General features: G+C 52.5%; 2 protein-coding genes across 2 annotated transcripts; both read left to right on the top strand.

The window, feature by feature from the left end:
• Positions 1 to 432: 432 nt before the first annotated feature.
• LOC129130981 (M1-specific T cell receptor alpha chain-like) lies at positions 433 to 24,733 on the top strand. Its single transcript, XM_077190895.1, has 8 exons — positions 433 to 693; positions 1,179 to 1,475; positions 8,935 to 8,943; positions 19,927 to 19,971; positions 22,641 to 22,916; positions 23,551 to 23,622; positions 23,913 to 24,029; positions 24,113 to 24,733. The coding sequence occupies exons 1-7, from the start codon at positions 642 to 644 to the stop codon at positions 24,026 to 24,028; spliced, it is 867 nt and encodes a 288-aa protein (XP_077047010.1). The 5' UTR covers positions 433 to 641; the 3' UTR covers position 24,029; positions 24,113 to 24,733.
• Positions 6,033 to 6,911, top strand: LOC143695762 (uncharacterized). Its single transcript, XM_077190887.1, has one exon. It carries the CDS (start codon positions 6,042 to 6,044, stop codon positions 6,909 to 6,911), a length of 870 nt encoding a protein of 289 aa, XP_077047002.1. The 5' UTR covers positions 6,033 to 6,041.
• Positions 24,734 to 27,214: the final 2,481 nt, after the last annotated feature.

The following is a 27,214-nucleotide window of genomic DNA, read 5'->3' as shown; positions in this document are numbered from 1 at the left end:
CATGCTTGACTTGTCCTTCTCCAGACGGCTCCTGCTGCAGCTGTTCCCAGGTTTCCTCAGACGTGTCCTTGCCTGGGATACAGGGACACACAGATACATGGACAGACGGAGACATGGGGACAGGGACACACAGACACACAGACACAAGGACACACAGACAGGTCTCTCCAGGCCAGTGCACAGCTGCTCTCCCCTGTGCTATATCAGATTGGTCTTTTGGACACAGGGAAAGGCTAAAGCATTTATGTCCAGGTCCTTTATCCGTGTGTGTGGGTTTCTTTCCAGTGCCCTGAAGGACAATCCGGGAGTCCGCACATGACAGCAAAGGGACAATGTGAGGGAACAGATTATGGGAGCGAAGGAAAGCCAGGCACTGTCAATGGTGATGTCCACGATCCCAGCCCGATCGCTGCCCCCCAGGCCGGCCCCGCCGCTTGCGACGTGCAGAGAGCCGAGCGCCGCCCCGCAGGCCCCGCGCTCGCCTCGCCTCCGTTCCCTGCCAGGACTCGGCGAGAGCCCGAGCGGCAGCGGCGCAGGGCTCAGCCCCGGGGCGGAGCTGGCGGCGGCCCAGAGGAGGCGGCACGGCCGCAGCAGAGCCGGGGCTCAGGGCCACAGCGAGGCTCGGCCGGCGGAGCGGCGGCATGCGGCGGGCTCGGGCCGCGGCGCTGGCCGCGCTGGCCGCGCTGCTCATCGGTGCGTGGGGTCGGCGAAAGGGTCTGCCGGCTATGTGAGATCGGCCCCAGATCAGAATTCAACTTTTACCGTCCTCTTCCTTTTCGGTTCTTATTACCTTCTGTCCCCTCCTCTGCCTGCGTGTTTTCTTTCCTCTCTAAATCGATGCTTCCCATCTAGGCTTTTCTCCTTCCTATCTGTAGCTATCCATCCATCCATCCATCCATCCACCCATCCATCCATCCATCCATCCATCCATCCATCCATCCATCCATCCATCCATCCATCCTTCTATCCCTCTCAGCCAGTTTTTCACAATTCCTTCTGATTTACCTTCAAAACATCCCTCATCGGTCCTTATCGTCAATGAAACACTCTCAGACAAATCATGTCTCCATACCCTATTCTCAAAACATAACCAAAATCTCTCTGATCTGGCGTCCTCTGCCCTCTCCCCTTGCATGGTATTTTCTGTAAAAAAAACTGATTTCTTTTCTCCATTGCAGTGGCTGTGGTCAGAGCCCAGGTGGAGCAGGAGCCAACAGTGGAGACCACCGAGGGCACCGGCATCAACATCACCTGCTCACATCCCCAAATCCAGATCAGTGATAGGATCCAGTGGTACCGTCTGCTCCCGGGTCAAGGACCTGAATTCCTGGCACTCACTATAAAAGACACCAAGGAGCTGCCGGGCAGTGCAGGGTCGCTGTTTGTGTCGGCAGATCGGAGTTCGAGCGTGCTGTGGCTCGCTGAGCCCCGGCGCGGGGACGCGGCCGTGTATTACTGCGCGCTGGGGGCCACGGGCACAGGAGCCGGGGCTGCGGCCGGGCACGAACCGCCGCGGGCGGGGCCGGCCGGGGCCAGCAGGGGGCGCTGCCGCTCCGCCCGCCGGGCTCCCGGGGCGCTGCCGGCACCGGGACCGACACCGGCAATGGGACCGGCAATGGGATCGAGACCGGGACCGGGACCGGCACCTGTACCGACACCAACAGCGACACCAACACTGACACTGACACCTGGGTCTCTTACCGGCTCACTGTCAGCATGGAATCCCGCAGAACAATCCAGCAGAACTCCCCTGGCTGTTTTCTGCCAATCTGCTTAACAACTGGGCAGCTCCCAGCACATACCGGTGCATGGGGTTGTTCCTCCCTAGCTGCAGGACACTGCCCTTGTGTCCAAAAGGGGGAAACAAGAGTACCTTACTGCCCTCCCACAGGCACCAGCTGCTTCCCACTGTAGCCTTCAAAGTGCTCACATTGGCTGGGCAGTCTGTCACAAACATCTGCACCTTGCACTGAAATCACTGGTCCTGTGGGTCATCAGGGACCAGTGAGCCTGGGTACCTTCTGGGCTGTCCTAGATTGCCAAGCAATGTGTATTCTATTTGCCATCTGTTATCTTCTGTTCATTGGGCAGTTTTCTTTATCTCTTCCACAACCCATCCTCCCTCCAGGAGATCTCTTCTGTTCATGGCCAGTGAGGGTCCCTGCAGGGCTGATCCAATTCCATCATCCCATGGGGAGATGCTCCGCCCAAGGGGAGGAGACAAGCATTCCTACCTGGATACAATCTGAGATTCTGGGACAGCAGAACAGCCTTTCCACTGGATTTCCCAGAGGAACAGCAGCTGCCTCTTCCACTGGATCTTCAGAGGAAGACCACACCCTTCTACAGGATCCCTGCTCCTGACACTGCAGGAGGGCTGCAGGCACAATTCCAATGGGACTGCCAGCAGCACCCTGACCCACAGGGTGTCAGGTCATAATCTGACTCTGTTAGTGTTGTTTTAGTTTACTGCATTGTTATTTTTATTTTTATTTTCTTCCCTAATAAAGAACTGTTATTCCTGCTCCCATATCTTTGCCTGAGAACCCCTTAATTTCAAATTTATAACAATTCAGAGGAGAGGGTTTACATTTTCCATTTCAGGGGAGGCTCTTGCCTTCCTTAGCAAACACCTGTCTTTCCAAACTAAGACATGGGCATCACTGGGTCCTCAAAGAACAGTGGCTGCTTTGGCCAGGGGATGTTCACCACCTGGGTAGATTTCAGCTGAGCGTCTTTGATTTACAGGGCCACCCTCACCTTGCAGCCTTGCTGCAGAATCAGATGCCCAGCAGTGAAAGTCTCTCTCTATTTTAGTCAGAATATGCACCAAAATGAGAAAGAGCAAAAGTTCAGGATTTGCCAGGAAGCTGGAGAGGGAGAGAGGTGCTGCTCAGGAGCTGCTCTTTGGCACTTCTCTGCTCAGCAGATCCACACACCAGAGTTTTGTCTCCTGTCTCTGTCCCCATCTCAGTCCCTTTCCTTTTCACTGTGCCAACAGTGGCTGGAAAGCTCCAAGTCCTGCCCTTACACCTTGCACAGGTACAGAACTGCACTGTGGATGGGGCTGCAGATTCCTCCTCCTCAGTTTGCTCTCCCCCAGCCAGCACTAAGCCAACCCATTGGAACCAGGACTCCATCACCCTGTTTTAGAAATTTTTATGTTCACCATTAAAACACCCTTTCCCCACCAATCAACTTCCTCCCATGTCTACTGAGTTGTCATGTGTGGAGAAACACTGAACAACTGCTCTCAAAATATCACAGGCTTAACTAAGAGAAACCCAAAACTCTTTGAAAAGAACATGACACCTGTGTTCCCAGAGCCCTGAATGCTCTGAGGACGCTCTGAGGAGCTGCTGTGCTTTCAGAAGCCTGCCCACCATCAAGGAGCACACAAAAGCAGACACACTTTGCAGTGAGGCAGAGATGTTACCTCGCACAGTAAATGCTGGGAACAGAGAAGGAAGCCCAAGGAAAAGTACAGGAAGCCACTGAGACTGTCCACTCTCTGCTGTGCACACAAGAAAAGGCAAAAGGTGTCTGAGCCTCATTCCAGCCCTCCACATCACAGAGGTGTGACACATGCACTGCAGTCTCTCTGCAGGGTGGTGCTTTTTCATTGTGCTACCAAGAGTGTTCTGTTGTGCTGGGAGTCTCATGAAGGAAAAGGATTCTTGAGCTGGGGAAAATGATCTTCACCGTGGCTGTGCCAGCGTGTGTCCTGCTAATCCAGTCAGGTGGGTGTATTCATGTCCTTCCTGCTGTCTCTCATGGTTTTTAGTAAGTTATTTGGAGGTGTCTACCAACAAGAGCATGAAGTCGGGGAGAAATATAAAAGGGAGATGGATGTAGATATCTGAACTTTCCATTTCTTTGGAAAGGCAGCAAATATTGGGGCAGTTTTAAATGCAGAGAAAGGGAGAGAAGGAAGCAAACTTCTCTGCAGACACATTTATGCCTGTGTTGCAGGTCTTGTTGGAAGTGATCCCACGAAGCAATTCTTCTCTGAGGTGCTAGTCAGAGTTGGACAGCAAGTGGTTCTTCCTTGCCAGTCCAACACTAAGGAGAGTGACATCAATCTGAACTTCTTCTGGTACCGCCAGTTCCCAGGAGATACTCTGAGATTTCTCCTGCAAGCACATAAAAGCACAGGGGATGGCAGGTACCGCAGTGGCCAATTCTCTATGGTGGTCTACAGAAATAACACAGCCCCCTTGGAAATAGCAGGAGTCTCTGTTCAGGACACTGCAATTTATTATTGCGCTCTGAGGCTCCACCTTGAGCTAAGGCAAATTTCCGTTCGTACAAAATCTGTGTCACCAACAGCACAGGAGGGGTGAGGCTCTCCATCCTCCAGCCTCAGCTGTGCTTTCATGCCTGAAATTATTCTCTCCTTCTTAGATCAGCCTTTCCAACTTCTCCCATCCCAAATCCTGCCTATTTTTCTCAAAGTCCTCATCGATGCAGAGGTATTCAAAGCAGGGACTCAGACAGGCAGGACCATGGGATTCTTTGCAGATGAGCTGAAACATGATTTTTCTTACTTCTTCATACAGAACATCCCTCAAGAAAACAATCAACATATCTGGACATAACATCCAATTGCAGTGTCAATGCTTACCTGCACTTCCAGGGAGCTGACACTGCAGAATCCAGTGCTGCTGGGGCATCCTGTCCAAAGCCTTGACCAAGATGGGCAGAGACAGGGGATCCGTGTCTCTGCTTTGCTCCTGGCCAGCCCTAGCCCTTGACACAAGAACCCAATGGACCACAGACTCTCATCTTGCTCCTCTTTGCAGAGCAGCCAAAGAAGACAAAAGCAGCTTTTACCTTAATGCCTTCATCACTGGGCAGGGAAAGTTTCTCTGTGCTGCACATGGTTAAATGATGAGATCCTCCCACACCCCAGCCACCATGAAATCTGCTACTTTGAAAAATACCAATGAAGAGAAAAGCTATTAAAACTTTGAAATACCTAAGCAACCAACAGCACTGCAGGCAAGAGGTTCTGTATATTTAATACAGTGCCTTGAGATCATCAGATAATGAAAACTGATTGAAGACAAGGATGAAGATGATTATCATGATGAGAGTTTCCTCTGGATTGGGCTCACTGTTTGGTAGAATTGGAAACTCAAAGGCAAGTTGGTTTAGGCATCCCAGAGCCCAAGTAGAACTCAGCTTGGCCTGTTCTACGAGGAAAACTCCTGGAGCCACTGTGGTCCTGTTGCTCACAAGAAGTTTTCCCACCAGGAAACCTTACCTACAGTACACGGGGCATCACCATACTGCTGGGACCTGGGGGACACCTTCATGTGTCCTGCCTAGAAAAACAGAAAAAGACACCAAGGGTGCCCTTGAAATTTGACTGGTTTCACTTCATCAACCCTCAGCTTTTAGGTTCACAAGTCAGGTAAATGCCAAAGGAGTAACAGGACTCTGAATCTGGCATAGCATAGACTGAAGGTGGGTCAGGCAGAGACAACAAGGATACAGGCAGGTAAATGAGGGGAAAGTTGGGGTTTGTGAATCCACAGCAGTCCTGATTTGCAGACTTTAATGTTTCAGGGATTATATCCCACCCTAGGAAGGATGGCAAAGGGGCTTTGCTCCTGAGAACTTAAGCAGGTCAGTACAGCCCCAAAATCTCCCTACCACCATGTCCCACTGTTCCTCTCCTGTTTCCCCTGTGGGGAAAGTCACAACAGACACAGCCCGCTGTCACTCGTCGCCCACAGGACGGCAGCAGAGCCCAGCAAGAAAAACCGGCAAGAACAGGTGCCACGACGTGGGAAGAAGAATGATCCAGGGCTTCTGGGGAGCTCTGCGGTGAGGAGGGAAGGGGTGTAGGACAAGGAGGTAGAAGTAGAGGGAGTCCTTTCCACACATTGCACACAAACAACCCCCACCGGGGCCCGGGGCGGGTGTGTCGGGGCGGGCAGAGGCGCCGGCGCTGCCCCGGCGAGGCGGGGCCGGGCGGGAGCGGCCCGAGCGCGGCTCCGCTCGCCTCCTGTGCGGCTGCCGCGGCGCCGGCAGCGATGTTGGCCGGGCCGGGGCCGGGGCTGCTGGCCTTGGCCTTGGCCTTGGCGCCGGCAGGTGAGAGCCGGCCGGGGAGGGCAGCGAGCCCGGCCGGGGCAACCAGGCACAGCCACAGCGACAGGCAGCGACAGGAGCAGGAGCACGAACAGGGACGGGCACAAGGCCAGAGGCTGGGGAAAGGACAGGAGCAGAGGCAGGGCAGGGAACACGGGCAAAGGCCGGGGCAGACCCAGGGACAGGGGCTGTGGGCCGGGGCTGGCGGCTGTGGCTGTGCCGGGCCGGGGGCACCGGGACACCGGGACAGCGCCCTCGGTCCGCGGCCGCGCCCCGCCCGATCCCTGCGCTCTCCCTCCGCAGGGCTCTGCGCACAGCCGAGGCTGCAGGAGGCCGGCGGAGGGCAGCGAGCGCCCGGCGACTCCGTCACCCTCTCCTGCCGTGGGTCCGGATTCACCTTCGAGGATTATTATATTTACTGGTACCGCCAGGCACCCGGAGGCAGCCCAGAGTGGGTGTCCTTTATCAGCAGCCCCAAGGGCACTGTAGAGGACTACGGGGCAGCGGTGCAGGGTCGGGCCAACATGTCCCGGGACAATTCCCGATCCGAGGCTTATCTCTCTTTGTGGTCCTTGCAAGCTCAGGACTCTGCCCGCTATTTCTGTGCCGTCCCACGGGGACAGGAATTGCAGATGAGCTTTAACACAAACCTCCTGCGGCCCAGCAGAGGCTGCCTTAGATGCCGGGAAGGTGAGAGTTGCCAGGGGCTGGAGCCAATGGGTCTCAAGGCTGTTTCCAAGAAGTCAGGTGCCATCGCTGTGTACCTCAGGTATTCCTGGCCTTTACTGCACACTGCAGGGCTTTTGCTTTATTGACAATTTGATTTAGACTAGAACTGTGAGCAATTACAAATTGCCTTGCTCCCACTTTATCCCACTTTGCTGCCAAACTCATCCTGGAGGCTGAATTCTTGAATTCTCTGCCTGTTCTCTCTAAAAAGAAAAGAGACAATAAGAAATCAGGTGTGGGATCATTTCTTAACAATGAATCACTGGTCTTCATCTCTCCTGCTTCTTGTTCTCTTCCTCCCTCAGGCTGCAGTCCAATGGCTCCAGCATGGGTCCTTCCCAAGAGCTGCCATCCTCCAGAATCAACCCTGTCCAGACTCGGTTCTCCGCAGACTCCACCTCCCCAGTGTCATGACCACACAGATTGTGAACATCTCTGACCACGGAGACTCCAGGAGGTGCCTGAGCAGCCTGTGCCAGTGTTTGGGCACCCTCACACTGTGAAAAAGCATTTCTCTCTGATGTTCACCGAGAACCTCTTGTCATTTTCTGTTTGTGCTCATTGATCATTGTCCTGCCAATGGGCATAAGCTGAAAACAGCCTGGCCATGTCCTCGTGTTCCTGTTCACTTATGACAACCCCAACCAGCTTCTGCATCTCCATGGTAAACAGGGCTGGCTCTGACAGCCTTTGTAACCTGGAGAGATGTTCCGTTTCAACAGATGAAAACCAAAAATAGCTAATTCCACAATACAGGAGAAATTAAGAATTTATGTCCCACTTCTCCATCAATAGGCAGATATTTAGCCATTTCTAGGACAAACGGTCTTTCTCCCACAGAATGATTTCTTGGGAAGACAAAGGCCATCACTCCGAATGTCCCCTTTCCTCCTTTCCGTGAGCTTTATTTCTGAGAAACACGTGTTACAGAATGGGATATTCCTTTGCTCAGTTGGCTAAAGGGTGTGTCCCATCACAGCTTATTGCCCAACCCCAGGCACTCACTGGCAAAACAGTGAGAGAAGCAAAACCCCCTTCTGGGTAAGAGGTTTCAGAGCCTCGTGTCTAGACCGCTCTCTGTTTACAAAGAGAAAATAAAGCCTCGCACGGCGCTGTCCCCCGTCCCTTCGTGCACCGCTGCCTGTCCCGCCCGGCGGGGCCGCGCTCCCGGGGCCCGGGGCGGGTGAGTCGGGGCGGGCAGAGGCGCCGGCGCTGCCCCGGCGAGGCGGGGCCGGGCGGGAGCGGCCCGAGCGCGGCTCCGCTCGCCTCCTGTGCGGCTGCCGCGGCGCCGGCAGCGATGTTGGCCGGGCCGGGGCCGGGGCTGCTGGCCTTGGCCTTGGCCTTGGCGCCGGCAGGTGAGAGCCGGCCGGGGAGGGCAGCGAGCCCGGCCGGGGCAACCAGGCACAGCCACAGCGACAGGCAGCGACAGGAGCAGGAGCACGAACAGGGACGGGCACAAGAGCAGAGGCTGGGGAAAGGACAGGAGCAGAGGCAGGGCAGGGAACACGGGCAAAGGCCGGGGCAGACCCAGGGACAGGGGCTGTGGGCCGGGGCTGGCGGCTGTGGCTGTGCCGGGCCGGGGGCACCGGGACACCGGGACAGCGCCCTCGGTCCGCGGCCGCGCCCCGCCCGATCCCTGCGCTCTCCCTCCGCAGGGCTCTGCGCACAGCCGAGGCTGCAGGAGGCCGGCGGAGGGCAGCGAGCGCCCGGCGACTCCGTCACCCTCTCCTGCCGTGGATCTGGATTCATCTTTAGTAAATATGGAATTTATTGGTACCGTCAGTTCCCCGGAAGCATCCCACAGTGGGTGTCTCTCATCAACTACTCGGGCAATGTAAAAAGGTACGGAGCAGCAGTGCGGGGTCGGGCCACAGTCTCACGGGACAATTCCCAGTCTCAGTCGTCTCTGGTTTTGGGAGCTCTGCAGCCCAGCGACTCTGCCCGCTACTTCTGCGCCATTCACACCGAGACAGGAAACCCAGCTGAGCTGTAACACAAACCTCCCGGGGCCTGGCATGGGGTGTGTTAGATGGAGGGAAGGTCAGAGTCACCAGGAGCCTGGAGTTGATGGGTCACAGGTGGGTTCCCAAAGAGTCAGATCAGAGGCAGGTGTTCCTGGCTTTAACTGCACACTGCCAGGATTCCAGTTTATTGCCAAATTGAAACAGAGTGGAATTGTGAGTGACAACAACACCAAAAGGCATTAAAACACCTTGGCCGTGCTGAAGCCTCACTTGATCCCAAGTTTGTCTTCAATCCTGCATTCCTGATTTCTCGCCCTCTTCTGTCCAAAAAGCAGAGGCCCAGTGGGAAAGGGGTCAATTCCTACACTTGTCATATGGCTCCTTCAAAATCAACCTGCTCTAGCCTGGCTTCTCCACAGGCTCCACTTCCTTCAGGCCATAAGCAAACAGTTTGTGAGTTTCTCCAAGCATGGAGACTCCACAGGGGGCCTGGATAACCTGCTCTGGTGCTTGGTTATGCTCACACTGTGGTGCCATATGCCATAACTCCAAAAAGCCCCTTTCCTCCTTCTTTCTCTGAGTCTTATTTCTGAAAATGATGTATTAGTGTATGGGACAATCCTTTGCTGATTTGGCATCACCTGTCCTGGCTGTTTCTCCTCTCAGCATTTTGTCCATGGCAAGCCAACTCACTGTTGGGGCAGTATGCGAATCAGAGAAGACCTTGATGTTCTGTCAGCACTATTGAGCAACAGATAAAACATCCCCCTGCCTGTGCCATCAGCAGTACTGTAAAAAAAAAAATTACCTTTATCCCACTGAAAATTAGTACAGCTTTTTGAGCCGACTCAGGTTCCATTTCTCCAGCCTGCTGAGGTCCCTCTGGGTGGCAGCACAACCGTGCTGTGTAGCAGCCCCTCGTACTACTCGTTTCATTAAATTTGCTAGGGTTCATCTGTATTTCCATCTTCCTAAAGATGGCTAAAGATGCTAAAAGAGACCCAACACTGACCCTGGGGTGCTTTGCTAGACACTGACTTCCAACTAGACCTCATGCCACTGGTCACAAATCTTAGGGATCTTCTGTCTGTCCACTGCTCTGTCCAGATCACCGTCTACTCACGCCATTGAGATTTTATCAGCTTCTCTTAGGAGAACCTAAATTGGAAGGCCAGTGTTGAAAGCCTTCCTGAAACCAAGGTAAACAATGCACACTGCTCTCTCCTCATCTACACTGCTCTCTCCTCCTCTACAAAGCCAATCATTTCAGCATAGAAGTTCATTATCAACTCTGTCAAGTGTGAGTTCTCCTTGGTGAGTCCTGCAAACATTCTTGTGTTTCATGTGCCTGGAAATTATTTCCAGGATTAGGTGCTCCATCATCATCTCAGGGCTTGAGGGAAGCTTCCTGGGTCCTCTTTCTTGTCCGTCTTGCAGGTAGTGACATTTGCTTTCCGCCAGCAGTCCTCGGGTATCTCCCCAAAACACCGTGATCATTCAAAGGTTATTAAGAGCCTCCTTTCTCCAGGCTATTCCCCTTACTTTAATTCGTGAAGACCCTCCCTGATGGAGGACGTTTTGCCCCAGGGGGCGCCGTATCTCCCTATAATTGCATTAATCTCTCAGAATAGAGAACTGTTTCATTAACATCCCGGAAAAGGTGATAAGAAGTTGGGAAATACCACATGTGGGGTGATGCTGGCAACGCCACAATGTCACAGCCTCAGAGGGGACTCTACTCATGATACAAAAGATGCACAGATCCCCACCCTGATGATGTTCCATTCTGGTGCAGTATTTGGGCAGGGTTTTCTTAGAAGTACTGAGGGGTCAACACCTTTGAAACGGCTCCCAAGAGCAAGAAACCAGGAGAGCGATGGAGGCGCGCTGATAGCCCCGGGACAGCAGCCTTCATCTCCCGAGGCGCCTCTGCTCCTCTGCCTCCGCAGCTGCCAGCGCCCCTCGCCGAGCCCCCCTTCTCCTGAGTCCGCCCCTTGCCCTGCGGTCCCGGGGCCCGGGGCGGGTGAGTCGGGGCGGGCAGAGGCGCCGGCGCCGCCCCGGCGAGGCGGGGCCGGGCGGGAGCGGCCCGAGCGCGGCTCCGCTCGCCTCCTGTGCGGCTGCCGCGGCGCCGGCAGCGATGTTGGCCGGGCCGGGGCCGGGGCTGCTGGCCTTGGCCTTGGCCTTGGCGCCGGCAGGTGAGAGCCGGCCGGGGAGGGCAGCGAGCCCGGCCGGGGCAACCAGGCACAGCCACAGCGACAGGCAGCGACAGGAGCAGGAGCACGAACAGGGACGGGCACAAGGGCAGAGGCTGAGGAAAGGACAGGGGCAGAGGCAGGGCAGGGAACACGGGCAAAGGCCGGGGCAGACCCAGGGACAGGGGCTGTGGGCCGGGGCTGGCGGCTGTGGCTCTGCCGGGCCGGGGGCACCGGGACACCGGGACAGCGCCCTCGGTCCGCGGCCGCGCCCCGCCCGATCCCTGCGCTCTCCCTCCGCAGGGCTCTGCGCACAGCCGAGGCTGCAGGAGGCCGGCGGAGGGCAGCGAGCGCCCGGCGACTCCGTCACCCTCTCCTGCCATGGATCCGGATTCACCTTCGAGGATTATCATATTTGGTGGTACCGTCAGGCACCCGGAGGCAGCCCAGAGTGGGTGTCCTTTATCAGCTCCACCATCGTCAGTGCAGAGGACTACGGGGCAGCAGTGAAGGGTCGGGCCAAGATTTCCCGGGACAATTCCCGATCCGAGGCTTATCTCTCTTTGTGGTCCTTGCAAGCTCAGGACTCTGCCCGGTATTTCTGTGCCGTCCCACGGGGACAGGAATTGCAGATGAGCTTTAACACAAACCTCCTGCGGCCCAGCAGAGGCTGCCTTAGATGCCGGGAAGGTGAGAGTTGCCAGGGGCTGGAGCCAATGCGTCTCAAGGCTGTTTCCAAGAAGTCAGGTGCCACCGCTGTGTACCTCAGGTATTCCTGGCCTTTACTGCACACTGCAGGGCTTCTGATTTATTGACAATTTGATTTAGAGTAGAACTGAGAGCAATTACAAATTGCCTTGCTCCCACTTTATCCCACTTTGCTGCCAAACTCATCCTCAAGGCTGAATTCCTGAATTATCTGCCTGTTCTCTCTAAAAAGAAAAGAGACAATAAGAAATCAGGTGTGGGATCATTTCTTAACAATGAATCACGGCTCTTCATCTCTCCTGCTTCTTGTTCCCTTCCTCCCTCAGGCTGCAGTCCAATGGCTCCAGCATGGGTCCTTCCCAAGAGCTGCCATCCTCCAGAATCAACCCTGTCCAGACTCGGTTCTCCGCAGACTCCACCTCCCCAGTGTCATGACCACACAGATTGTGAACATCTCTGACCACGGAGACTCCAGGAGGTGCCTGAGCAGCCTGTGCCAGTGTTTGGGCACCCTCACACTGTGAAAAAGCATTTCTCTCTGATGTTCACCGAGAACCTCTTGTCATTTTCTGTTTGTGCTCATTGATCATTGTCCTGCCAATGGGCATAAGCTGAAAACAGCCTGGCCATGTCCTCGTGTTCCTGTTCATGTATGACAACCCCAACCAGCTTCTGCATCTCCATGGTAAACAGGGCCGGCTCTGACAGTCTTTGTAACTTGGAGAGATGTTCCGTTTCAACAGATGAAAACCAAAAATAGTCGATTCCACAATACAGGAGAAATTAAGAATTTATGTCCCACTTCTCCATCAATAGGCAGATATTTAGCCATTTCTAGGGAAAAACCGTCTTTCTCCCACAGAATGATTTCTTGGGAAGACAAAGGCCATCACTCCGAATGTCCCCTTTCCTCCTTTCCGTGAGCTTTATTTCTGAGAACCACGTATTACAGAATGGGATACTCCTTTGCTCAGTTGGCTAAAGGGTGTGTCCCATCACAGCTTATTGCCCAACCCCAGGCACTCACTGGCAAAACAGTGAGAGAAGCAAAACCCCCTTCTGAGCAAGAGGTTTCAGAGCCTCGTGTCTTCACCGCTCTCTGTTTACAAAGAGAAAATAAAGCCTCGTACGGCGCTGTCCCCCGTCCCTTCGTGCACCGCTGCCTGTCCCGCCCGGCGGGGCCGCGCTCCCGGGGCCCGGGGCGGGTGAGTCGGGGCGGGCAGAGGCGCCGGCGCCGCCCCGGCGAGGCGGGGCCGGGCGGGAGCGGCCCGAGCGCGGCTCCGCTCGCCTCCTGTGCGGCTGCCGCGGCGCCGGCAGCGATGTTGGCCGGGCCGGGGCCGGGGCTGCTGGCCTTGGCCTTGGCCTTGGCGCCGGCAGGTGAGAGCCGGCCGGGGAGGGCAGCGAGCCCGGCCGGGGCAACCAGGCACAGCCACAGCGACAGGCAGCGACAGGAGCAGGAGCACGAACAGGGACGGGCACAAGGGCAGAGGCTGAGGAAAGGACAGGGGCAGAGGCAGGGCAGGGAACACGGGCAAAGGCCGGGGCAGACCCAGGGACAGGGGCTGTGGGCCGGGGCTGGCGGCTGTGGCTCTGCCGGGCCGGGGGCACCGGGACACCGGGACAGCGCCCTCGGTCCGCGGCCGCGCCCCGCCCGATCCCTGCGCTCTCCCTCCGCAGGGCTCTGCGCACAGCCGAGGCTGCAGGAGGCCGGCGGAGGGCAGCGAGCGCCCGGCGACTCCGTCACCCTCTCCTGCCATGGATCCGGATTCACCTTCGAGGATTATCATATTTGGTGGTACCGTCAGGCACCCGCAGGGAGCCCAGAGTGGGTGTCCGTTATTAGTTTTGATGCGACAGCTGTTTATTTTGACCAGTCAGTGCAGGGGAGGGCCAAGATGTCCCGGGACAATTCCCGGGCCGAGGTTTATCTCTCCCTGCTGACCCTGCAGCCCCGTGACTCTGCCTGGTACTTCTGCGCTGTTCACACGGGCACAGGAAACCCAGCCTGGCTTTAACACAAACCAGCTCGGGGCTGGATCAGCACCCACGACATTTGGAGATGGTGAATTCCAAAGTGCTTCAGGGCTGTTCCTGAGAAATCAGGTGCCATCCCCAAGCAGCACCAGTGATCCTGGCCTTTCATCAAGAGCTCCTTTCCCAGCACTGAGGCTTTCCTTCCCCTGAGTCCCAATTGCAATGTTCTACTCCGTAGAGGAGCTTCAAGGTTTTTCTGTCATGCAGTCAGCCTGGTGACTGCCTGGCTCCAGTCTCACTCAGCCTTCCTTGGTCCCCTTCTTAAGTGGAACATGCAAAGCACCTGCAGAGTCCTGGGCTGCCTTTGCTGCTGGGCAGGGCTCCGTGAGGGCTTTGAGAGGAAGAGGCAGCTGGAGAAGTGTCACCACTGGGGAGCCTGTAGTGTGCAGGGCCAGAGTGCTGGGAGCAGGGTGAGGAGCACTTTGGCTTGGGGGTGGCCTGGCCAAGCCGAGCTGAGATCCTGGGGTGTCCCATATGGGAGGAGACGCCCAGCAGAGGCAGGGCCAGCAGAGCCAAGGGAAGGACAAGCTGACAGCTTCCTTGGTCACCTCCAATGTCCCAGCCTGGGAGACTCCCTGAGAGAAAGGCCAGGGCTGGCCCCTCAGAACCACGTCACTGTTAGCCTACCACAGCATTTCCTGCCTAACAAATGGGCTGTTACTGCACCACAAAGAGTGAGAGACAGGCAGGAGGGCAGCAAGAGCTTCAAGTTGTGCTCCTGGTGCTCCACCTCTCCCCCTCAGTGTTGTCATAGGCAGAGGGAGGGACCAGCAGAGCCTGGGCCTGAGAGCAGTGACAGAGGCCCAGGCAGGGCAGGTGTGGGCAGAGCTGTTGTGCAGGCCCAGAGAAGCTGCAGAGAGGCCACTGAGAGCGGGCCTGGCCATGTGGAGTGCCCTGTGCCTGGGCTTCTTGCCCATTGTAGGTAAGTGAAGGCAAGGGCTGCTGGCCCCAGGAGCTGAGCGTGGCCCTGGGCTCTGCAGGGCTCTGGGCAGCTGTGCTGAGCGCTTGCAGCTGCAGCTGTGCCCCGGCTCCAGCTGCCCAGCCCTGCCTGTGGAGCACGGCGAGAGCAGCCCTGCTCCTCTTGTGCCTCTGAGCTCGGCACCTCCATGCCAGCTGCCTCCTCTGCAGCCTGGCCACACGCAGGGCACCTCCCTGCTGCACTCACATCTCGGGGCCCAGCGCTTTGCCCTGGCACTGGACACTGCTCCTGGGCCACTGCCGCCCCTCTGGCACAGACCAGCTGGGCCATGGCAGCACAGGGCACAGGCCCCACTGCCTGGGACAGCCCTTGGTCTTTGCTCTGCTCACCCACAGCAGCTTCAGGGACAGGACACTGGGTTCCTCACCATCCTGTCTTGGCAAGGAAAAAGGAATTTTTTGTCCCCCCATGGTGCAAATCCTTCCTTCTTCTTTGGGGAAAATCAGGAAAAGCTTCCTGTCTTACTGGGGCAAGAATGGAGGGAAATGTGGTGTCTCCTTCCTTGTGAGCCTTGCTAGCTGCCACCAGCTCTGCCCATCTGTGTCAGCTGGCTTCCAAGGGGAGGATTTTGTCCTAGCACTTGTCCTGTACCACCAGCATTGCCGTGACCTTTGCTGCATTTTGGAGTGACTGTGGCTCGTTCTTGCTCTCTGCAGCAGTCACTGGCCAGGTGACCTTGGAGCAGAACCCCAGGGAAGTGACCCTGCGAGAGGGAGATGAAGTCACCTTCCACTGCAGCTTGAAGAGAGGGTCTATGAGCGGCTACCTCATGTACTGGTACCGTCAGGGCCCAGGGGGCTCTCTCAAATTTATCTACAGGGAGGATGATATCTATGGAGAAGGCTTCCAAGAACACTTTGTGGGATCAGTGGAGAGCTTCAGTATCACACTGCAGCTCCTGGCAGCAACCCCAGGCGATGCAGCAACGTATTACTGTGGAGCAAGAACCACCCTGGAGCAGCTCTGCAGCAGAGTGAACCAAAAACCAGAAGATGGGGATGACAGATCTCTCAGCATTTCTTTCTAGCAGCTGCTTCCCAGGACTCTTGTCAGGCAATGGCAGGTGCAGGAAACGTCCCTCTGGCCTGGGGGCACTAGAAGGCACTGGAGGGAGGCTGCCAGAAGGGCTGGTACCATTGATGGTGCAGGAGGATCTGTGCTGGGAACTGCAGAGGCTGCAGTTTGGGGAAGTGCAGGTTTAGTGCACATTGCCTGGGCTCCTGTCCAGCACAGCCTCATTTCTCCTCTGTGCCTTGCCTTGGCTCCCAGCCCTTTTTCTTTCGGGACAGTCTGCATGGCTTTGGGAAGTGGGAATTTGGCTTAGCCACATTGACAGCCTTCAACAGGGAGACAAAGGGTCTTGCTGGGTGAGGAGAGAGTGGATGTTGTGCATTCTTCATTCAGTTGAGCTCCCAGCACTGACTTCCCTGCAAACCTTCTGGACAAATCCTTTCATTATGGCCATGGTTCAGTGACATGGATTGTGCAAGGGTAAATATTCCTCCTCCCAGCCTCTCCTCCTGGGCTCTGGGAAATGAAATTCCTGAAGGCTGATCTGGCTGCTGAAGCCTGAGGTGAAGAAAGCATTCAGGACCTCAGCCCTGTCCCATATCCTGTGTCACCTGGTCCCCATCCCATTCAGCACTGGGCCCACGTTTTCCCAGCCTCGTTTGTCCGTGCAGCCTCCTGGCATGTTGTCCTGACTCCTTGCTCCCTGGGGAGGAATCCTCTTCAGCTCAGCACTGCTGGGACTGGGGACCAATGTGTGCCCTGCTGGGCTCCCAAGCCTGGGAAGGACATGGACAGAGGGGAACAAATGCAATGGAGGGCCATGAACACAAGGAAGGGAACAGCTGACATATAAAGAGAGCCTGGGCGAATTTCAGGGCGAGTTTGCCACGGGTCCCTTCGGCAGAAGGCGCTGTCCAAGCGCTCAGCGCTGCTTTGCGTGCGCGGCCCGGGCGCGGCCGGCGCTGCCTGTCCCGCCCGGCGGGGCCGCGCTCCCGGGGCCCGGGGCGGGTGAGTCGGGGCGGGCAGAGGCGCCGGCGCTGCCCCGGCGAGGCGGGGCCGGGCGGGAGCGGCCCGAGCGCGGCTCCGCTCGCCTCCTGTGCGGCTGCCGCGGCGCCGGCAGCGATGTTGGCCGGGCCGGGGCCGGGGCTGCTGGCCTTGGCCTTGGCCTTGGCGCCGGCAGGTGAGAGCCGGCCGGGGAGGGCAGCAAGCCTGGCTCGGGGAAACGAGGGACAGAGACAGCGACAGGGACTGGGGCAAGGATGAGCAGGGACACGGGCAGATGCAGATGGGGGCAGGAGGTTTTGTCACCGTGCGGGTTTTGTCACCTTGGTGCGGCCGGGGACACCGGGACAGCGCCCTCGGTCCGCGGCCGCGCCCCGCCCGATCCCTGCGCTCTCCCTCCGCAGGGCTCTGCGCACAGCCGAGGCTGCAGGAGGCCGGCGGAGGGCAGCGAGCGCCCGGCGACTCCGTCACCCTCTCCTGCCGTGGATCCGGCTTCACCTTCGAGAATCATTATGTTCGTTGGTATCGTCAGGCACCCAGAGGCAGATTCGAATGGGTGTCCTGGATAAGCCATTACTCATCACAGACGCAGTTTGGGTCAGCAGTGGAAGGTCGAGCCACAGCCTCCAGGGACAATTCCCAGTCTGTGGCATCTCTCAGCCTGCATCTCCTCCGTGCTGGGGACACCGCCTGCTACTTCTGTGCTGTTCGCACAGAGACACAGATCCAGCCGAGGCTGAACACAAACCACTTGTCAGCATCCCAGCTCTCTGCCTCGGAGCTCAAAGGGGTCTGTGTTGCCCAGATGTTCAGGGTTGCTGTAGACACAGCACAGAGTTTTCCAATGTTTGATTCTAACAGGGAACTCCTACCTTTTGCTCTCCCCAAAGGATCTCTAACCTTTATGTTCATCTTCTTGGCATGTGTCATGCCAACTCACTTCTCATTTCCCCTAAGAGCTTCAGCTTAGAAGCAATTTTCCTGTTTCCCTTGGTTTCCAGTATTACAGGTATCCAGTCCAAATGGATGGGTGTGTGAATAGTCCTGCTGTGATTTTGGGCACAGCTCATCTCCACTCAATCCAGCCCACAGGTTTTGCTGTCTGAGGGATGAGCAGAGGAAGTGGGGAATTCTAGAGGGTCATTTGGGAGCTCAGTGGGAGAATGTGGAAGGCTGTGTGTGCGTCTCCAAGATAGGAGGTTCTACAGGGAGACGGAGTTGTTGAGCAGATGGGTTTGCAGCTGCTGGATCCTGGACATCACAAGCAGAACCATGGGGACATGGTGGAGTAGACTGATTGCTTAAGCTGTTGCTTTTTGTTTACCCTTGTCTCCTGGGGCTGCAGGTGGCCTTTCTCAAGTGAAGACAGCAGCCTCAGGCCCTACAGCAGGGAAGATCTCAGAGTCTGTCTGGCTCACCTGCCACATCTCTGGTGTAGCCATCACTGACAGCAACTACGCGTGGGACTGGATCCGGCAGACTCCTGGCAAAGAGCTGCAGCACCTGGTGATGCAGTATCCTTTCACAGGACTCCAGCACATCGCTGCATCCTTCCAGAAACGAGTCAACAGCTCTGCAGACCCCTCCAGGAACCAGCTGAGGCTGCAACTGCTCTCCCCAGCAGCTGCAGATACAGCCACCTATTTCTGCAGCATGAGAGAACTTGAAAAGGGCACAGTGCTTGAAACGCAGGCAGTGCCAGGGCAGAATTGGAAGAAGGGGATTTAATCTAGCCAGATCTTTTGTGGTTGCTGCAAGGCAAGGCTCTTCCCAGACTTCTCAAGACTAGTCTGGGCTGTCTTTTGCAGAAACAGATGCAGAGGTGCTACAGCAATAACAACAGCAGTCTCCCACAAGCAAACCCCAAACCATTAACGTGCTGGTAACTCCTTCCTTCCTTGTCAACATCTCCCACAGGCAGAAAGAACCAGGGAAAGAGGGTGTTTTGGTTTGGTTTGTTTTTTTTTTTAAAGAATGTGATGGTTTTGGTTTGAGTATGGCTAATTTTCTTCATAGCAGGAATGGGACAATGTTTTGAATCTGTGCTGGAAAGCATGTTGGTAATTCAGGGATGTTTGAGTTATTGCTGAGGAGTGCTTACATGGAGCCAAGGCCTCTTCTGCTCCTCATTCCACCCACCAGTGTATAGGTACACAAAATATGGGAGGGGGCACAGCTGGTTCAGCTCTGGCTGTCACGGATTTATGATACAGAAGATGAATATCATGAAGGATTTGATCAATGTACAACATCTCCTGCACTCTTTGATCCTCACTCCCAAGATTTCAGTGCCCCGACGCAAAAAAGAATAATCCATTTGTCTACTTTCTCCTCTTACCTAAAACACCATGAAGACTTTCTAAGATACTAAATGACCCCAGGAACCAATTCTAAGAGACCAGAGGCCACATTCCTCCTGCTTCTGAGCACTGAAACAAAGGGGAAGAAGGGGACAGCTTTCAGCAAGTCAGGAGAATTTTCAGAAATGCTTTGATATAACATGAAAAGTACTGATTCTTTTCCTGCTTCCTATCCAGCTTAATGCTCTCAGACTTTTCAGAGGTGTCATGTAATCCCCAAGTTCTCATTTACAACTCAACCTCTCTGATACTATCTCATATCCTTTCTTGAAAGCCCTATGGTGTTTTTTCATGTGGTACGTTGGGTCTTAAACCACTGAAGAGGTCATGTGACTGCCTGTATAATCCTAAATTCTGTGTAGTTGAACAGAGACAGTTTTTATAAGGAAATAGATCACTGTGTACAGGGGCCGGAGTACCACAATGATATAAACAGCATAGGGACCTGTACAAAAACAGAAAGACAGGGAAAAGTGAGATATTTTGGGAAAGAAAGGAGATGGCTGACTGTAATCATTAAAGAGACAAATAGAATATTCTTTCTATAATGCCTTTTACCCTGGAAAGATAGAAGAGTTCAAGGGGATTCTAAAAGATGGAAGAAAGGGAGAAGTTGAAAATTCTACACTCAATCGAGCTATTTGAAATAATTGAAAATCATTTAACAATTCAATTAACCTTTTTTCCCTTTCCAGTTTTGGAAGTAAATGTACCTCTGGATCCTCTCATGGACTTGCACACATGGATAATTAGAAAAAATATTTGGCTTTCTATCTCTTGATTTACAACACTTATGAACACCATGAGGAAAGAGTGAGTTATTGGAAAAAGTCTTAGCAGTGTGACGACAGATAAGCTTATATTTGGACCAGGGACAACTCTCACAGTTGAACCAAGTAAGTGACATTTCTTTCTTCCTAAAACTTCATTGAAAATTGAGGTGTAGGTGGACAAAATAGTTTAAAAGTTTGGGTTGACAGAAAGGATTTTCAGCTGCAATAATCCCTTGAATGCACTCACTCTCCAGCCAGGCATTCAAGCCAAACCCTCAGCTTGGATCTGCTCAGGAAGGTTTCCAGGAACAACTGGGCTGACTCTGCACAGCACCATTATTCCATGATCCCCAAACACCAGCAGGGCACTGCTTAGCCTGTGATAACTTATTCCCACTTTGGGCAGCACTCTGGCCCAAATTTACTGTCCAGTGTCCAATTCTCCAGCGGGCTTGCACTGACTGACTTGGGGCAGGAATGCAGAGCTCAGTGAAGAGCTCCCAGTATGAGGAGTTTTAGACACATCTGTAACTCCTGGCTGGAGAAGTTCTCGTTTGACACTGGCACCACACTGACAGTGTCCACTGCCCTGGGGACAGAGCAGGAAAGAGGTGAAATAGCCTTGGGCTTAAATTCTCACAAGTGCCTCATATCCAAGAGCTCCTGGAATGAAAGACAATTGGCTCCCAGGTTGTGTGGGTTCTGCAAAGAGCAATGTGGGGAATAGGGATTATAAGCAGCGTTACTTATTCCTATCTTCATTTGGAATTCCATTTTGTGCAAAAAAGGTGCAGGTCACCCCAAGTAAAGTCACCATTCTGAAGAAAGACCTATCTTTTCATCCTGTTTGATTATTTTCTTTTTCTAGCTAATGACAGGATATTTTCAGAGCTGCACAGAGATTCTGGTATTAACTTTGATGGTAAAAGATGCTGGGCCTTAAGTATCAGACTCCCTTTTGAGGCTGCTGAAATACTCAAGAAGTTGAAGCCAAAGTTTCCAGGATGTGAGCAATCTCCTCCTTTGGGTTTTGAATTCCTTTGGGAGACACTAATATGCATTTTAAGGTGTTTACAGCACGGATATTTTCCAATCTTTTGCCAACTCCCCAAATCAAAATGGCATAAAATAACAACCATTAGTACCACTGTGGGTTATCCAGGCATATTCTGTTGAGGGCTCAGTTAAGGACAGAGAAGGTTTTCCTTTAGGTACTCTTTTGTTTATTCCAGATTAAACATTCTAAAAAAATGCTAAGGCCCATTACTTTCTGGAATGGAGGGCTCCTCCTTTGACTTTGTAAGATGAAAGTAAAGGAGAAGTACAACTTTTTGTTCAAATAAATTTTTAGAACATAAAACACGAATCCCTTCCAGAAGCAAGCAGTGGTAGGAATTCATGGCTGTACTGCCAGGGAATGCAAATTGGTGGGACTCAGGTGAGCCTTCTGGGGCCAGATAAAACAAATCTTCTGCTCTCTGAACTACAATTGCACTGTGTGCATTATTGCTTGCTGAAGATCCTGCCCAGGGAGCTACTGCAGAGAAGCTGCCTGTTTGTGTTCCGGCTCTTTGGAAAGCCTGGAGAGGAGACCACATGAAAAGCCTTTCAAGGTCTTCTCAGAGAACACAGAATGCACAGGACTGACAGGCTCTGGCCAATCATGGTGCAACTGGGAAGGAAATGTGTAGAGGAAGAATAGCAAAGCGAGCCCTTTTTGATTTACGCATTTTAACTGTGAGTTACTGCTGCTCTTGTCTTTGGGAACGGAACTCAACTGACCGTGGAGCCAAGTAGGTATCCTTTATACATTACCATTTTCTGAGTTGATACTCTTTCAGTTTCCCCTTTTGCAAGTATTTTATTCCCCCTAAAATTTATGCAGACATTCACTCATGTTTTTCAGTCACTAATTTTACTTTCTATGTGTAATCTTTTGCATGCAGCTAGACAATTCAAATGTAAAAATATTCTTATTCCACTTCCCGATGTTGCCAAAGAACTTGAACTCCAAGTTCTGTCTGCTATCATTCTGAATTTCCTTGGGACCTACACCTATCCACTAATTCAGACTTCTTAATAAGATTACAATAATCAGTGTTGGGTTTAAAGTCACACTTGGACTGTCTAAAGGGAAATAAAGTGTCTGTGGAAGTTGGCATACAAGTTCCTAAGACTATCTTTTGTGTCAGAGTTAAAAATACAACACTGATAGCAAAGAAGGATACAAAAGCATGAAATAAAATCTTATGCAACATTTCTGTACTAGTTTAATCTTAATAAATTGTTCAGAGATTGGATTCAACTGAACTGGTTAAGCCAAGGTAATGTGTTGGATTTCTGTTGGGCGTCTAGTGGGGAGCGTAAAATAAAAACAGTATTTATTTATGTCTGTCATGAATGTGCAAGGCAATCCAGGTAGAATTGTTATGTTTTGGAATTAAATGGCTGAGAAAGCAGAATAAGTGGAGTCTTGGAGTGGCATTCATCAAAGCTCCCCTCTTGTTTGTAGGTCTATTATAAAATCAAGGGTTCACTTACAAGCACAAGCTTTGGCAAAAGGTAGTTGTGATCCTGTGGGATTAAATCTCCTATTAAATATGTCCCCCATACCCATTTCTGTCTTTAAATTTGATCTTTTGGAAGAAGCAGCAAGAAATAAAGACCACAAAAAGTGATTGCGAATGCTACAAATTAGTCACAGATGGAGTACATGTGAATTTTGGGTCACTCAGCACCCGGGCAAGCCTGCAGTAAAATCAATCCTGTCCAAACCTTGCTTTTCTTTTCAGGCATTTCAAAAACTTCTGATCCCGAAGTCATTGTGATGAAATCAAAGAAACTGGAAGGAGGTGGCAGCTCTGGGAAAGCAGCTTGTTTGGCAAGGAACTTCCCTACAAAGAACATCAGCTTGGAGATGCCCTCTCAGGAGGTGGTCTATGAACAGAGCCCATCCATTCTGACATCACAGGGGTTGTACAATGCAATTAAAGTGGTCAGGGTGACAAAAGACACAGAGGTGACCTGCACGGCCAAATTCGGCGACCGCACCATAACAGCAAAGCCAGGTACAGTTTGGTGGCACAGCTGTCACTTATTTCTGGAGACAGTGGCCTGTGGGGCTTGGTGTTCTCCTTCTGGACAGCACTGCCCTGGGCAGACAGCAGAAATAAGAAAGACATTTGCGATTTCAGCAGGGAAAAATGAAAGATGTTTCAAAGCATCTGAAAGAAATGGTTTCAACTGTTTAATTACTTTGAGATACTTTTCCGGGGAGAAGAGGAAAGACACAATCTATTGCTTCAAAATGTGAATTTCCTTATGACGGAATACTCTAGCCTATAGAAGGAAACTTGCTGCAGCACAAGCTGAAACAGCCTCTCTAACACCAAAAGAAGTTAAAGGTGGGGTGTGTTGTGAGGCTTTTTTTAATTAAGTAAACTGTTATATTTGGTGGGACTGTTTTTTTAGTCCTGAAGGTCATTCAAAGAGTAAAACGACACAATGCAGGAATTCTTCTGTTTCTTGCAACTGCAAGGAGAAATTGCCTCCTCAAATTAATGTTGGAATTATTCCTGACCAGCTGAGGCCCACTCTGATCTTGCCTCCAATTTTTTATGAGAAATTTCATCTAAACATTTTTTTTTATCCTCTATAAAATGTGGATATAGTTTCAAATGCCTTTTCTTTATCATGCTACAGAAGAGGAGGCTGAAGAACCAGGAATAGAGGCCACTGACAGGGTTTGCAACCGCACAAATACCTCAGCACAAGGTGAGTTACCCAAACACGGTGTGAGGTTACATTGCTCTCTGCGGGATAAAGGCATGGAAATGTATTTTCTCCAGGGCAGAGGACTCAGAACACAACACATTCAGCAGATTGTGTTCCAAGGTTGCTGTTCCAACGTTGCTCCCCTCTTCTTGCCATGTTCTCTCTTGGCTGTTCCTTTGCTGCTCTTCCTTCCCCTGAAACTCTCACCTGTGGATTTTCCACTTTCTGCCAAGATCACAGCACCAAAAACTAGACCATGATGTCTCCCTTCTTTTCTGGTCACTGAGCAGATGCTGGAGGGCAGAGAGGGAACATGCTGTCCATGGCTGTGTTGGGGTTGAGAGTCCTGCTGGCAAAGAGCATCGCCTTCAATGCCCTCATGAGCATCAAGTTGTTTCTTTTCTGAGGTAAGGGAGCTCACAGCTCTCAAACACTGGTTCATAGGCCCAATTTCATTAAATGTACTTTAAACCTCCCTTTGCTCTTCCAGACATGGGCAATGAACCCAAAGAAGAGCAGCAAAGAGCGTGAACCAGCAGCACAAGGGGTTGAACAAGCAGGGCCAGAGCTGCTGACAGAGACCAGCCAGGACACAAGGCAGCACCTTCCCCTGCAGACATGCAACACTCTTCACTCCTGCCTGGCCAGCTGATTTACACTGAAGAGTTTTAAGTGCTTTTGCTCTTTCCTCTCCTCTGACAACTGAGCACAGTGGATTTATCCTCATCCTCCTGCTAAGGAGATCCCTCCCACTCTTCTGCCATTTGCACACCAGTGTCCAACCTGCTTCAGTAGCTTTGAAAACTCCAGTGCTCACTGCTGAGAGATGCCATTGAGAAGCACCTTTCCGAGGCACGTTGTGTTACTGCCTGAGGAACTGGAGTAGCACTGCTGGGGGAATTCCAGCCCACAAGCTGCCTTTTGTTGCTTAGGGTTTAGGACGATTTACTAAGTGTGTATTGCAGATAAGAAGAGCTCTGTAGAATCTGATTTTATTCAACTAGATAATGTTCACTTCTTGATTAAGCCTGTCTTTCTTCTGCCAAATGTATTGCATGTGCATTTTAGGTTTCTGCAGTAGGGACAAAAATAAAGTTCTGCTAGCCCAAAATCTTGTTGGTTTTTTGTGCTTATTCTTCTGAAACTAGGATGGAAATTGCTGAAATCTAACTACCCTAGAACCCCACTGGGATCAGAAACACAGCTTTGATATTGCAGATTTCCTGTTGGCTGAATTTGTCTTTTGCAGACTTGGTGCAGGGAAATGTCTCTGGCACATTCAGGAGCCTCAGTCAGGAGAGTCCTTGCTGAAGGCACGAGGGAGGAAAATGCTCCTGTCAGCAGGGAACAAACCCTGCTGCTGTTTTGCACTCAGGGACAGGAGGCAGGGGCCACCAGAAAATAATCTGGGCTGGTTTGATGGAGTGATAGTTTCCATAGCAACTTGGCTCTTACCTAACAGAGCCCAGCCCACACCTTCCCCAGCTCATGCCCCTCTCACCAGCTACAGGCAGGATGCTGTGGTCACCATTTCTGACTCAGTCACACCAGGCAGCATCAACCCTCCCCTGCTTTTGAAAACACAAGGTAACCACATCCTGAAGGGGAAATAAGGCTTTGCTGCCCCTGCCTGAGCTCCTGCAGCCCTCAAGAGAGCCTCTGCATGGCACACAGCAAGGGCTGCTGCACTGAGCTTGCTCTGCTCACACCCTCAGGCCCTGCAGTGCTGAAACAGTCCTTTGAAAAGAAACTTCAGTTCCTTCTCCCCTGGGCAAAGGTGAACAAATGCCCTGACTAAAACTATATCAAGAAATTTCAGCAGACATATAAAACATCCCAGCAGACTGGGAGCAGCACAGAAGATACACAAAAGATAAAGACCATTAATGAACATCACTTCCAAACACCAGCCCTGGCAAGGTCAGAGACACCTGGTCTGGGAAAAGGTCAATGAGAGAACCAAGACTGAGAACCAATATAACATCCAAGGTGCAGGGATCAATAAAAAATCAAACACTACAAACTGTGGAACTTGGGAGCAATGAGCATTGAACCAATGAATTTCCCTGGGTTGCAAATGTAGAAGTAGAAGAAAACCCCAATGAAAACCTTGTGTGATGGAAGGATTTTCTCTGCACAACCCGTGCAATGTGTGGATGAAATGATTTTGGTTGCACCTCCTAGCCAGAATAAAGGAATGCCTTGATTCTCTAACATGCAGTGTGGTAGTTGACATCTGTCCTGCTGATCAAGTCAAAATGGTGAGAGCTCTCTCCAGTGGCAGAGAATATTAAAAGCATCCTGAAAGAATAAAGCTTTCTCCAAGAGGTTACATGGGAAAACATAGTGAAGAACACCATTAGAATGGGCAATACTAAACACATTTTTGTACCACTGAACCCTCCAGTGTTCTTATACCACATTAAAAATGCAATGTAATAATCATATTCCTGCATCTGCTAGGCATAATCTGACCTATCTCTGTTGTGAACCAAAATCCTATAAACTTGCTGACAAAATTAGATCTAACATAAACAGAAACTCAAAAGGAGCAAGGTTAATTACCTGACTGTAAGGCAAGTTCTCTCTTTTTCTCTTATATTTCAGTCAGCAGATGTTGTCTGAACTGAAGTAATTAGAACCCAATCTTCCCCCTGCAAATCTATTCAGGACTGGGGAGTGCAGAGCTCTGGGCAATGTCTGTCTCCCTAAAGCACAATTTGAAAAGAGATCTCAAATCTAGGATTTCTGTAGGGAGGGCCTCAGTTGATTCCTGGCTATACCAAAGCCTTTGACAACCAGGGAAATTCCTCTTTTGTGACCTGTACTGAAACATAACCTGCAAGGAGACAGAGAAGAGACACCCCAGCCCTCATAAAGTGGACACCTCTAAGAGGCACTGTGCACACACAGTTTTATTTTGATGACACATGGAGTCTCTGGCCATGGGCTTCCACCTGCCTGGGAGCACTACTAGATCATCCTTGGGACAGTATCTTTCTCTAACACTTGACAGGAGCCATCTCCAGAGGCTGAGAGTTGCTGTCCTCTCCCCAGTCCCCTTCTCAGGGCCCACTGCCCTGCACAATATCAGCATGGGGAGCTCATAGGGGAACACACACAGGGTTAGGTCCCACAGCCACAGGAACAGCCCCAGCAGCATTGGCACCACTGGCTCCAGACCTGATACAACTAATGCTGAGATCAGATTGGTCTGCAGCCCACTCTGGGCAGATCTGGTCTTATCTCAACCCTTCATGCCCCACACTGGATGCCAAAGGAGGCTGTTCTGGTTTAGGACTGGAATTTCCCAATTTAGAGTTCCCACTGACTCACTCCAAATCAAGCCTGAGGCTCTTCCACAGGATCACACAAAGTGTGAATATGGAGAGGGCTTAAGAGAAAGATGGGGACCACGCAGGGTGAGAGACAGGCAGGAGGGCAGCAAGAGCTTCAAGTTGTGCTCCTGGTGCCCCACCTCTCCCCCTCAGTGTTGTCATAGGCAGAGGGAGGGACCAGCAGGGCCTGGGCCTGAGAGCAGTGACAGAGGCCCAGGCAGGGCAGGTGTGGGCAGAGCTGTTGTGCAGGCCCC

This window comes from Agelaius phoeniceus, chromosome 26 (genome assembly GCF_051311805.1).
Source record: "Agelaius phoeniceus isolate bAgePho1 chromosome 26, bAgePho1.hap1, whole genome shotgun sequence".
Lineage (NCBI taxonomy): Eukaryota > Metazoa > Chordata > Aves > Passeriformes > Icteridae > Agelaius > Agelaius phoeniceus.
Note: the sequence above shows the minus strand (reverse complement) of the source record. Positions and strands in the feature narration are given on the sequence as shown.